Source organism: Leptopilina boulardi, unplaced genomic scaffold (assembly GCF_019393585.1).
Source record: "Leptopilina boulardi isolate dan_hultmark-lab unplaced genomic scaffold, ZJU_Lbou_2.1 LbouV2_165, whole genome shotgun sequence".
In the NCBI taxonomy this organism is placed as follows: domain Eukaryota; kingdom Metazoa; phylum Arthropoda; class Insecta; order Hymenoptera; family Figitidae; genus Leptopilina; species Leptopilina boulardi.
Window position 1 is genome coordinate 4,288,807 of NW_026137713.1, and position 14,399 is coordinate 4,303,205.

General features: G+C 28.0%; 2 protein-coding genes across 3 annotated transcripts in view; one reads left to right on the forward strand and one right to left on the reverse strand.

Annotated features, from left to right (window-relative positions):
• LOC127277052 (TWiK family of potassium channels protein 18-like) overlaps positions 1–14,399 on the reverse strand; it is a 299,454-nt gene that overhangs the window by 41,901 nt on the left and 243,154 nt on the right. The gene's annotated exons all lie outside the window — the stretch shown is intronic.
• Positions 4,774–12,424, forward strand: LOC127277053 (carboxypeptidase B-like). 2 transcript variants are annotated; one of them, XM_051297868.1, is made up of 9 exons: positions 4,774–4,990; positions 5,111–5,432; positions 5,518–5,814; positions 7,295–7,385; positions 7,455–7,600; positions 7,667–7,723; positions 7,809–7,893; positions 8,986–9,477; positions 9,557–9,696. In XM_051297868.1, the coding sequence occupies exons 1-8, from the start codon at positions 4,911–4,913 to the stop codon at positions 9,171–9,173; spliced, it is 1,266 nt and encodes a 421-aa protein (XP_051153825.1). In that variant the 5' UTR covers positions 4,774–4,910; the 3' UTR covers positions 9,174–9,477; positions 9,557–9,696. The 2 variants fall into 2 exon arrangements, with proteins under 2 accessions (XP_051153825.1, XP_051153824.1); XM_051297867.1 differs by lacking the exons at positions 4,774–4,990; positions 5,111–5,432; positions 5,518–5,814; ... (2 more) ...; positions 7,667–7,723; positions 7,809–7,893 and adding exons at positions 9,971–10,279; positions 11,369–11,459; positions 11,543–11,706; ... (1 more) ...; positions 11,909–11,993; positions 12,068–12,424 and having other exon boundaries at positions 9,195–9,477; positions 9,557–9,869.

Consider the following 14,399-nt stretch of genomic DNA (forward strand, 5'->3'; position numbering starts at 1 on the left):
AAGTCGACATATGTTACCATAAAAGTGGCATGTTACAACGAACGAGGAAATTCATCTTTCAACGCATAAAACAGCTGATAAGAGATGGATTTTCCCATAAGCAGAATATAAAAGGGTTAGATGGAAATTTTCCTCATGAAATACACAAATTTTATCCAAAAACATCAAGCGGAAATAACTTTAGATAATATGGACCTCAACATTGGCTTTTTGGACATCTCTCATCAAATTTTAAAACATGGATACAAAATTTATCTAAAACGAAGAGAAATAGAGAGATAGAGAGAGAGTATAAAAAAGACAAAATATTTTTCATGAATCAAATTGTTAACAGTATTAAAAAAAAAGAAAACAAATTTAATTTAAAAAAAAAAACGATATCATTAGTTTTTCTTTTTGCCTCCATGAATGAAAACATATATATATATATATATATATACTGTGTGAGAGAAAAAAAAAAAGAAGCGTAGGACTGATGGAATTTTTAATGACAACGTCTTACAAAACATAAAGAAAGTGGAAAAATGAAAATAGCAATTTCTCGTAAAGAAAAGATCTAAAGAATGAAAAAACGAGGTTGGAGGTTTCCGAAGAAAAAAAAAGACGAAGAAGACGAAAGGAGGTAGGCGTGATGCGAATCCTCCCACTGAAATGAAAGAAGAAGAAAAAAAAACCCCCAGTCCTGGAACTCAACACCTTGTCTCCAAGTTCGGAGACTCATATATATATATATACTATATATATATACAGAGAAAACTTTTTGTCTTCATTTATGCATTTAGTTCAGCTTTCACACATCATATTTTACATTTTCTCCGAGACCTTACTTTAACATAGAAAAACTGTTTTTTTTTTGTCTTATTTTGTATTTTTAGGAATATAAAACCAAAACATGATCTCTGATCTAGTTTTTTATGAGTGGGTGGACTTTTTTCTTACATTTTTCCTTTAGAAAACTAAAAAAAGAAAATGTAGGAGTTTTTAAGAGAAGGCAAAAGAATGAGATTGTTTACTTTAAGGTAAAGGAAAATGGAACTTCAAACAATTGTAAATTTCCATAAAAGCCAAAGTCACTAGAAGGAATAGGAGACAAACAAAAAATACATTAATAATTAACATCTTGCTGCATTTTACATTTACTAATTAAATCATTCTATTGTTTTACATTTTTTTTTTATTTACAAAAAAAAATATTAAAATTTAATTTTAAATTATTAATGGCCAAACAAAAATTGTAATAAATTTAAAATAAAAAAAAAAATTGAATTGAAATATGAATCGTGTCAACAAGATTCACATTTTTTTTCTCTCTCTCTCTCCCATGTTACCTTCTTACATCTCCAGTGAGAGATGTTGTTTTTGCCCATGATATCATTCACTATAAACATTCGCATGGCAGTAAGTACGTTTGTTGGTTCTATTTTGAAGCAAGTTTTTATTCATTTCCACAGCACAACTGGGAATAAACCTCTTTACTATATATATATATATATACAAGCACGCTCAATTTCCGAGACCAATTCAAATCCCTGACATAACCATAAAATTCTCTATAGAACAAATGCTGTTAATGTTTTTTCTTTTGCCAATAGAAATTAATTACGAATGCCATTATAGAACTTGGCAATTTCTATATTCATTTAATGCAGAAATTACACATTAGTTAAATAATTTTAATATTTCAGTATATATTATGAATTTTAATTTTTTTTGAAAATGTCAATATAAAAAATTATCAACATAGAAATCTACCTTGCCGACTGGTAGTAATTGCCAACTGATGGAAAAACGGTTTTTGAAAAATGAATATATAAAAAAAATACCGACATAGAAATCTACCTTACCGACTGATGGTAAAGAATTTTTTTTTGAAAATGGCAATATAAAAAATTATCAACATAGAAATCTACCTTGCCGACTGGTAGTAATTGCCAACTGATGGAAAAACGGTTTTTGAAAAATGAATATATAAAAAAATACCGACATAGAAATCTACCTTACCGACTGATGGTAAAGAATTTTTTTTTTGAAAATGGCAATATAAAAAATTATCAACATAGAAATCTACCTTGCCGACTGGTAGTAATTGCCAACTGATGGTAAAACAGTTTTTCGAAAAATTAAAAAATTACCAACATAGAAATTTAATCTAAATCGCATTTGACCAATATCTGATTTAATATAAAACTCACTTTTTCCTAAATCTCATTTAACTTTAAAACTCATTCAATCTAATTCTCATTTAACTTAAATTTCACTTTACATAATTCTCATTTATCATACAGATGTTTTGAAATGGTTTTCTGAACATTTTTTATATTGAATAAAAATTTAACAACTGCCAACTAATTAATTAAGTTTAAATAAAAGGCATAATTTATTTTAAATTTTATTCAAGTACGTTTTTTGTTCTTCTTTGCGTAACAATTGAAAAATCAATTAGCATTTTGGTATTGCAAAAAAAAAGAAGAAAAAAATATTTATTCCATTCATAAAAATGCAAAAAAAAGTTTTTCGTAAACTCGGTCAAACTCGAGGAATAATTTATGAATATAACGATATCAATAGCATTTTAATAAGACCAATTCCTATTGTTAGATAACAATTTTTTCTCTTTATCTTATTAAAAAAAAAAAAAAATGTAATAATTTTTTTTGTCTCCTCTAACCCTGAAAATTCATCATGAAAATTGTTTTCCTCTCGCGTGAAACTAAAATTTAATTAATAAGGATAATTAAAATTTCAAAACTCATGTGTAAAATTGAAACATTTTTTAGACATACAAAATGAGAATAAAACAATTAAGAACATTTTTTTTTTTTTTTTTTTTTTTTTCAATTAAATTTAATTTTTAACGTTGAAAAGCATTTTAAATCAATTAAATTTTTGGTTAGGAAAATAATAATTTTTTTTAAAAATGAAGAAAATATAGAATGAAATACTCCCTTTAATTCCAGAACGCTCTGTTTTTATTCTCTCTGGAATACTCGGTCATAACGAAGGACGCGGAGCATTTTAATTATCCAGTGTTGCACTATTTCAACAGAGTATGAGTATATAAAAAAAAAATTTGTTTACTTCTTCAAAAAAAAAAAAAAAAAAAAAAAAAAGTGTATTTAATAATGATTATTTCACGTTAAGAACGTTGATCTGGTCATAAAAAATTTTTTTTATCCAACTACAAGGAATACACTTCATTTTTTTTTTTTTAAATAAAAAATTCATTATTCAAAAGCTTTTGTTTTTTCTCATCAAAAGAAATTTTATATATAACTATTTTTTAATAGAGAAAAAATGTTTTTTTATTGTTTTTTAATAATTTGAATATATTTCAAAAATTTTATATTTAAAAAAAAAATTTTTAATTTAATTTTTAATTAATTTTTAATTTTACAATATAACGGAAAGTAATAATTTAAATTAATGAATGTCAGAAAAAAATGGTCTATATCTGTTGAGAAAAAAAAATATATATATATATGTGAAATGTCATTTTTTCTGCTCATCATGAATCTAGGGGATCCTTTTATAGTGTGACAATGTCCTTTTGTAATTTTAAAACATTATTTTGAAGTGCACTGGACAAAAAATATTCATTTATTCTCATATATATATATACGAATATGGTCTCTCTAGGCTTTTAATAATTACATTACAATAATTACATTGCTGAAATTGCATAATTTCAAGATGAAAGAATTTTTTATTTTCACTTCCTCTATAAAAATGGTTAAAGTAAATTTTTCAGATTTGAAAAAATATATTTTTCGAAATTGAAAAATTATAAAAAAAATTTAAAACATTACAAGAATAAAAAAAAATGAAAAAATAAAAATACAAAATAAAAATAAATAAAAATATTACAGAATAATTTTTTTTTAAATGAAAAAAATTAAAAAGATAATTAAGATCTTTTTTGACCACAAAATCTTAGCAAGAGTATTACCATTTTAATGGCATATATCGTCTTGCTTTGGAACCTGATGTCAATTTCAACATCCATATTCACATTTTTTAGTTTCATATTTATAGGAATTATTATTTTTCATAAAAAATTCATGAGTAAAATATAAAAATTATAAAATAAAATATATTGTTAAAAATAATTATAAAAAACTTAATAGCTTAAAAAAATACAATTATCTTTTTTATTTTTACTTTTATTGCATATGATAAAAAATTATTCTATTTATAGATGCAAAGCTTTTTTTTGATTAAATCATAAATATATATATACATTTGAATATTATCTATAAACGAATATTTACACGTAATAATTCATATCGTTAGTCGAGTGAAGCGTATATAAATTCAGTATTTAACAAAGTGTTTTTAAAAAAAAATATTAATGATAATATATAGAATATTTAGATTTAATGTATGAATTTCAATCAGTATATTTCCAAATTGATAAATTTATCTTGTTAATTAAATAGTTTCATATATACAAATATTGATATAATTAGATTAAATAATTTATACAAATTTGTCATAAGTAAATAATAAATAATGATAAATATTCAATGAAATTAAAATTTTTCTAAAAATTGTCTATTTATAAAAAATATATAAAAAAAAATTTTCAAAAAATTTCTGAATGAATTTGTTATCAAAGAATAATTATAATTTCAATACAAAACACTCAGTTATTGCATATTTGAAATGCATAAAAAAAAAAAAAAAAAAAAATTTAATTATGAAAATGAATTATCAGAAAAGTATAAATCAACCATCTGTAACACTTAATCTAGAGGCTTTGGAAGCGTATTTCCTTGTTCCATTTTCACCTTTTAAACGGACAAATACGAAATGAAAAATTCAAATAAAATGAATATCTCAATATTATATTGAAATAGATTGCATATTGCTTCAAAATAATAATAATAATATTTTAATTAAAAATATTTACAATGGAAATGCGTTTTGTTTTAATTTCTACATTTTTAATACAACTTGTAAAAAGTGATAAATACTTGTCATGTTTAAAAGGGTGAGTATTTATAAAAAAAAACAAATATTTCACCAAAAATATTGAAATAAAAAAAAAATCATTTTTCAATTATTTCATTCGTTTTAAATATTTAAAAAAAATATATATATCTTCGTTTAGAATGCAAGGAATTTCAATTTCATGTGACAGTGAAGAAAAATTGAATTTAATTTTACGTTATCAAAAACAAAAGGGTTTTGATTTTATGAGAATTGTCCGCTTTCCACAAATTATTGTTGAAGTTTTAGTGAAGGCCAGTAAAGTACCTAATTTTAAAAAAGAACTCGAAACTCATCGTATTCAACATCAAGTGTTTATTAGAGATTTACAAAAAATTGTTGAAATTGAATTAAACGAACAACAAGAATTTGAACCAAAAAATGGCAATAGTCGACGTTTTAATAATACATTTTCATTTAATTATTTTCCACGTTATCAAACAGTAAGTAAATAAATTTTTTCTTTTTAAAAAAAAGGGACTATAATTTTTTTTTTTTTTAAAAGGGACTATAATTTTTTTTTTGTAGATAAAAAATTTTCTTGACTCAATAACAAAAAGAAATAGAGATGTCACTTTATTAGAACTTGGAACATCAACTGAGAAACGTGAAATGTATGGTGTAAAAATTTCATCAGGTGGAAGAAATAAACCATCAATTGTAATTGATGCTGGAATTCATGGTCGTGAATGGATTGCACCAGTTACTGCATTATTTGCTATTAATGAACTTGTTCAAGTTCATAACAAACATCTTTATAAAAATGTCGATTGGTATATTATACCATTGTTAAATCCCGATGGATACGAATTTTCTCACACTAAAGTATATAAAAAAAAAAAAGAAAATATAAAAAAATATTACTTTTATTCGTTTTTAGGGTTTCGTGGCAATATAAGTTTCGCTTTGGCGTACGTCTGTCCGCCCGTCGTACATTCGTATGGTTTCCATAGCAACAATTTCCATAGCAACTATTTCCATAGCAACCGTTACTATAGCAACCGTTACTATAGCAAGCGTGACTATAGCAACCGTTACTATAGCAACCGTTACTATAGCAACAATTTCCATAGCAACTATTTCCATAGCAACCGTTACTATAGCAACCGTTACTATAGCAAGCGTTACTATAGCAACCGTTACTATAGCAAGCGTTACTATAGCAACCGTTACTATAGCAAGCGTTACTATAGCAACCGTTACTATAGCAAGCGTTACTATAGCAACCGTTACTATAGCAAGCTTATAGCAACCGTTACTATAGCAAGCGTTATATAGCAACCGTTACTATAGCAACCGTTACTATAGCAACCGTTACTATAAAAACCGTTACTATAGCAACCGTTACTATATCAAGCGTGACTATAGCAACCGTTACTATAGCAAGCGTTACTATAGCAAGCGTTACTATAGCAAGCGTTACTATAGCAAGCGTTACTATAGCAAGCGTTACTATAGCAAGCGTTACTATAGCAAGCGTTACTATAGCAAGCGTTACTATAGCAAGCGTTACTATAGCAAGCGTTACTATAGCAAGCGTTACTATAGCAAGCGTTACTATAGCAAGCGTTACTATAGCAAGCGTTACTATAGCAAGCGTTACTATAGCAAGCGTTACTATAGCAAGCGTTACTATAGCAAGCGTTACTATAGCAAGCGTTACTATAGCAAGCGTTACTATAGCAAGCGTTACTATAGCAAGCGTTACTATAGCAAGCGTTACTATAGCAAGCGTTACTATAGCAACCGTTCCTATAGCAATCGTTACTATAGCAAGTGTTACTATAGCAAGCCTATAGCAACCGTTACTATAGCAAGCGTTACTATAGCAACCGTTACTATAGCAACCGTTACTATAGCAAGCGTTACTATAGCAAGCGTTACTATAGCAAGCGTTACTATAGCAAGCGTTACTATAGCAAGCGTTACTATAGCAAGCGTTACTATAGCAAGCCTATAGCAACCGTGACTATAGCAACCGTTATTATAGCAACCGTTACTATAGCAAGCGTTACTATAGCAACCGTTACTATAGCAACCGTTACTATAGCAACCGTTACTATAGCAACCGTTACTATAGCAAGCGTTACTATAGCAACCGTTACTATAGCAACCGTTACTATAGCAAACGTTACTATAGCAAACGTTACTATAGCAAACGTTACTATAGCAAACGTTACTATAGCAAACGTTACTATAGCAACGGTTTTTATAGCAACCGTTACCTTAGCAGGCCACGAAACCCTGCGCCATACGCTCGCCGCTTCTTTCATAATTTTTTTTTAAATATTCAAATTAATTACAGAATCGTCTTTGGAAAAAAACAAGATCAAAAACTAGAGGTTCATTGTGTCGTGGTGTTGATGGAAATAAAAATTTCGATTTTATGTGGATGGGTATATAATTTAATTTAATTTTTTTTTAACTATCATATACTATAATATTAAATTGCATTTTTTTTTTAGAAACAGGAGCTTCCAACGATCCATGTGATGCAATATACGCAGGAAGTAAATCATTTTCCGAACCCGAAACACGAAATTTTCGTAATTTCATACAAAGTGGAAATAAAAATATAAAAGTTTACATATCCTTGCATTCTTACGGAAAGGTAAAATAAAAAAAAAAATTATCAACAATTTCTCTTAGTTTATGTTTAATTTTTTTTTTTTTTTAGTTTTTTCTACATCCTTGGGGATATACGGAAAAACTACCAAAAAATGAACCAACACTTGTGAGTAAATAAAAAAAAAATAATAATAATAATACCCTGAAATTTTATTTAATTTTGAAAAAAAAATTTTCTTTGTTCCTTTTAGAGGAAAGTAGCACAAGAAGCAGCTGATGCACTGGCAGAACTTCATGGAACCCAATACATTATCGGTAGTTCCAGTACATTACTTTGTTAAGTATTTGTAATTTTATTTTAAAACAAAACTTTATGTTAAATATTGTTTCTATGTTCAATAATCAATGTTTAGGGTAACTGTGGGTATTACTGTGCTTTTTTTATATATGCTAACTTTGCAAAGCTCAATTTAACCTCAAAAATACATCAAATGTTGTTATTCCAATATTGTAGATAAAAGTTTAATTATTAAATTTTACTTAATCATTAAACTCGAGATTAGTTTGGCACTTTTTTTATTTAAAACATCCATTTAAAAAATAATGGAAAATGCGTCCCAGATAGCACGAAAACTTGCAGCAAGCTTGCGGCAAGTTCACCGCGCAAGCTTGCTGCAAGCTTGTCTGAGCTAGCGAAATGTCCCACCCAGGGCAAGCTTGCCGTAAAAACTTGCTGTAATCTTTCCAGGAAAGGTTACTGCAATCTTGCCATGAAATATTTCTACAAGATTGCTGCAAGCATACTAAGAATGATTGCGGCAAGCTTGCTGTGAAAGATTGCTGTAAGCTTGCTACGTAAGGTTGCAGGAGAATTTCAACAAGCTTCTAGAAAGGTATTTTTTAAAAATTGCAGCAAGCTTGCAGCAACCTTTCCAGAAGCTTGTTGAAATTCTCCTGCAACCTTACGTAGCAAGCTTACAGCAATCTTTCACGGCAAGCTTGCCGCAATCATTCTTAGTATGCTTGCAGCAATCTTGTAGAAATCTTTCATGGCAAGATTGCAGCAACCTTTCCTGGAAAGATTACAGCAAGCTTTTACGGCAAGCTTTCCCTGGGTGGGACATTTCGCTAGCTCAGACAAGCTTGCACGGCAAGCTTGCACGGTGAACTTGCCGCAAGCTTGCTGCAAGTTTCCGTGCTATCTGGGGTGTGTTACTGTTAAAATGTCGGTATTTGATGAAATGCACATTTTTATTGACTATTCCATTAAGTAAGATTTATATAATAAATTTTGTAATCATTTTGAAAAAAAAAATATATTTATAAATTATATACAATAATAATAATTTTTTTTGAAATGACAGTAATACCAACACGCACAGCAATACCCACAGTTAGCCTATATATTAAATTAATTTTTATTACTAGATCCGTCATCGGGAGGAAGTGATGATTGGATGATGGCAATGGGTGATGCTGAATTATCATTTTCAATAGAACTTCCTGGCAGTTCGTTTATTTCAAATTCATCAAAAATAAAACCAGTTGGTCAAGAAATTTTTGAAGCACTAAAATTTTTTGCTAAATTTGCCGAAGTAGGCATTAAGCACGGATAAAATAATAATTAATCAAAATTTGTATACAATAAAAAATTGTAGATTAACTATAGAATGAGTTGAAAGTGTGACTGAAATAATGCATTCAAATGTAATAATAAACCTTTTGAGATAAGATAAATAATATTATATCCTCCCACAGTCTGCTAACGATGTGATAAAAAAAAACACACCAAATATCTAAAATTTTATAAATGAGCTTTGTATACACCACTAACAACACAATGATGAATTTATTTGTAGTATTTTTTATTATTTCTCATTTTATATTTGTAACAACTGAATATATACCATCAACAAAGGGGTAAGTGTTTAAATAATTATTAATTAGAAATTCGAATTAACAATTTGTAAATATAATAATAGAAAAAAAATTTACACAGAATGCAATGTCTTTCGATAAAATGTGACACTGAGAAAAAACTGGCATTTGTGTTAAAATTTCAAACGGATAGAGATTTTGATTTTATATCAATTACAAGAAAACCCTATGACAATGTTGAAGTTGCAATCACAGAATCTAAAATAAATAATTTCAAAAAACAACTTGAATTTCATGATATTGAATATAATGTTTACATAGAAAATGTTGAAAAATTAATTGAAGAGGAGAAAAAAATGTTCAAAAGACGTAAAAGAAGTTTTATGAAAAACAATTTACCATATTCTTTTGATCATTTTCCACGATATACACTAGTAAGTATAAATATATGTAAAAAAAAAATATTTACAGACCCATAATTTTGTAATAACTTTAAATTTTTTACTATTGAAAATTTCAAAAATTTTTCTCTCAGATTAATCGTTATTTGGAAAAAATTATCAAAAAACATCAAGACGCTACTTTAATTGACATTGGTTCATCTTATGAAGATCGTAAAATGTTTGGTATTAAAATATCAAATAATAATGAAAATAAAAATCTATCAAAGCCTGCAATTTTAATTGATGCTGGAATTCATGCCCGCGAATGGATATCAATAACAACTGCACTTTTTATAATTCAACAATTATTAAAAGAAGACAATAAACATCTTTATAGAAATGTTGATTGGTATATAATTCCATTAATGAATCCCGATGGATATGAATTTTCCCATGATGTGGTAATTTCTTATTTAAAAATTTTTCCCACTTGAAAAGATTCCCCGGAAAGTGCTCCCCTGGAGGTTCTATCAGAATTCCGACGGAACTTCCAACGTAATTCCCTCGGAATTCCATCGGAGTTCCAAAGAATTTCCAATGGGATTCCGATGGAGTTCCAACGGAATTAGGATTCTAAAATTTTTTGAAAAAAATTAATCGGAATTCCGTCGGAACTCCGTTCGAATCCCATCGGAAATTCTTTGCAACTCCGATGGAATTCCGACGGAATTACGTTGGAAGTTCCGGCGGAATTCTGGCGGAATTCCGACGGAATTAGGACTCTAAAATTTTTGAAAAAAAAATAATTGGAATTCCGTTGGAATCCAATTGGAAATTCTTTGGAACTCCGAGGGAATTCCGACGGAATTACGTTGGAATTCCATCGGAGATCCAAAGAATTTCCAATGGGATTCCGATGGTGATCCAACGAAATTAGGACTCTAAAATTTTTGAAAAAAATTAATCGGAATTCCGTGGGAACTCCGTCGGACTCCCATCGGAAATTCTTTGGAACTCCGATGGAATTCCGACGGAATTACATTGGAAGTTCCGGCGGAATTCCGTTGGAATCCCATTGGACTCCCATCGGAAATTCTTTGGAACTCCGATGGAATTCCGACGGAATTACATTGGAAGTTCCGGCGGAATTCCGTTGGAATCCCATTGGACTCCCATCGGAAATTCTTTGGAACTCCGATGGAATTCCGACGGAATTACATTGGAAGTTCCGGCGGAATTCCATTGGAACTCCGTCGGAATCCCATCGGAAATTCTTTGGAACTCAGATGGAATTCCGACGGAATTTCGTTGGAAGTTCTGGCGGAATTACGACGGAATTAGGACTCTAAAATTTTTGGAAAAAAAATTAATCGGAATTCCGTCGGAATCCCATTGGAAATTCTTTGGAACTCCGATGGAATTCCGATGGAATTACGTTGGAAGTTCCGGCGGAATTTTGATAGAACCTTCAGGGGGCATTTTCCGGGGAATTTTTCCAAGTGGGTAAATATCGAGAAAAATATATTAATAGGATTTTTTTAAAATTATAGTATCGTTTATGGAGGAAAACACGATCTGAAATTTTTTTTTCAACATGCTTAGGTGTTGATGGAAATAGAAACTACGATTACAAGTGGAGTGGTAACTATTTTTTTTTTCCTGTCTTGAAAAAAAAAAATATAACTATATAAAAATTAAAGATGAAAATTTTTTTATAAATTCAGAAATATCGGAGAAAATTTTTGAAGATCCTTGTCTAAATACTTATTCCGGTAGGTTACCATTTTCCGAAATAGAAACAAAAAATATGCGTGACTTTGTTTTACAAATTAATGAAACAATTAAATTGTATATCGATTTACATTCTACCAGTCAACAAACTAGAAAGGTATTGTATATATATGAAAACAATAATTTATTATGAATTTTTAATAATTTCAAAATTAATTATTGAATTTTAGTTCATTGTTCTGCCTTGGGCGTATACAACAGAAAATTACAGTGATTATTCAAAATTGGTAAATAAAATATAAATTAGATACTCTATTGGAAAATTAGAAATTTAAATTAATATTAAATGATTTTTTTAGTTTGATCTAGCAGAAAAAGGTTCAAAGGCAATTTTTTCTCATCATGGAAGCAATTATACTATTGGAACTGCTAGTGAAATTTATTGTAAGTTATAAATTTTGTATGTAATAAAAGTTAATATTTTTTTCAAAAAAAAAAAAAATTTTTTTCTCTTTCAGATATTGCTAATGGCACAAGTATTGATTGGTTTTTAGGATTTGTAAAAACAAATTATTCACTTTGCATTGAATTGCCAAGTGAAGAATTTATTGTATCTGAAGATAAAATAGAAAATATTGGTGCTGAAATATTTGAAGCTATTAAAATATTTGGAAAACACATAGAAGATAATTTCGTTGAGGAATAAAATTTTTTGTAATTGATAAAAAGAACATTTTTTTAATGACATTGCGAATATAAAGTAAAATAAATATTTGTTCTAAATTACCTTCATTAAATAAATTTAAAATTAATGTATCATGAAAAAAAACCTTGATATAAGGTCACACGTACATTTTTGAATAAATTTACATACTATTTTAATGTATATATATATTTGTCATTCATTTATGATTAATATGTTCCAATAATTGCAAAATGAATTAAATATTGTGAAATAATTAATTAAACAAAAATTGCCTCTGGTAATATTGAAGTTTATTATTGAGGACAAAAATATGAGGTAAACAAAAATCATAAAGAAACATTATTTTAAAATTCAATGCGTCATTCTTTTTGAAAAAAAAAAAATTTTTGACTAATTAATTTTTCAATCGATTAACATTTAATAAAAAAAAAAGAAGAAAAAAAAAGTAAATTGGACAATATAATATAGAATTTTTCTTTATCTACACAACCCGTTGAATATTTGAAACGGAGATTACGTTTCCGCCACAGAATGTCCTGACTCGTGCATATTCAAGATTCTCCTACCGAATGTTCAGAACATTGTTATGCTAAGATCGCGAAAAGGCTTCTCTTAGCATATTTCGACAATATTTTCAGTTTTAGGTAACTGGCTTTTGGTAAAATGTCTTCTATTTTTTAATCTCATCTGCCAACCGACATTTTTTTTATCAGTTTTTTTTTTTTTTGAGAAAAATCTGCTAACCGACTATAATTGCTATAAATTTATTTTTTTTTTTATCTTTTGCAACTAATTTACAACAACTGAGTCGCGACATCACTATGGCTAAAGCTTCGTATATAATAAAGAAAAATCCCGGAAGGCGCGCGGAACCCGAAAAAAGTAGCGGACAGTGATGTATATACGAGACAAGGTCCGTGTTCTATATGCGTTTGTTGTCTTGCATTCTTGCACGCTCTGCTACTCTAATTTGTCCACTTTTTTTTTTTATTTTTTAATTTTTTCGCTCTTGTACCTCACGCTGCGGTTTCCGAACAATTCTTTTTATTTTATGACGCTTATTCAATTCTACTTACACACAAACAATTTCTTGTACCACCGTGTATAATTTCTTGCAAATTACAGAAAAATTACAAAAGATATAAAAGAAAAAAGGGTTCAATTTTTTTTTTTGCATCACCATTTCAATTAAAATCACTTATTCTGAAGTTAAAATTCATTTTTTTTGTTGTTATAAAATTTCCCCAAAAATTGGTCTTTTAATCTAATTTTAAAAAAATGAAATTTTAGTTTCTTTACGAGAGAACAAAAACATAAACGTTTCTTTCGGTTAAATGGAAATTTTATAACATAAAAAAAATCGAATTTCATTTGCGAGCCCTACGTAAGCATTAGGGTACAAATTTTTGAAAATTGGAAATAAAAAATTACCGACCTAGAAATCAACCTTATCGACTAAAGGTAAAACAGTTTTTCTGAAAAATAAAATATAAAGAATTACCGACACAGAAATCTACCTTACCGACTGACGGTAAAACAATTTTTTCGAAAATGAAAATATACAAAATTACCGACACAGTAATCTACCTAACCGATTGATGGTAAATAATTTTTTTGAAAAATTAAAATATAAAAACACAGAAAATTAAAAGGCATTAAAATAAGCTGCAACGCTTAATATTTTAATTCAATTTTGCTTATTTTAATTCATTTTGGTATTAAAATAAGCAAAATTGGATTAAAATAATAAGCGTTGCAGCTTATTTTAATACCTTGTAATTTTCTCTGAAATTAACGACACAGAAATCTACCTTACCGTCTGCTGGTAAAACAGATTTTAAAAAAATGAAAATATAAGCATTACCGACATTGAAATCTACCTTATCGACTGATGGTAAAGCAGTTTGCTGAAAAATGAAAATATAAAAATTACCGCCACAGAAATCTACCTTATCGACTGATGGTAAAGAATTTTTTTTGAAAAATGAAAATATAAAAACACAGAAAATTAAAAGACATTTAAATAAGCTGCAACGCTTAATATTTTAATTCAATTTTGCTTATTTTAATCCATTTCAGTATTAAAATAAGCAAAATTGGATTAAAATAATAAGCGTTGCAGCTTATTTTAATACCTTGTAATT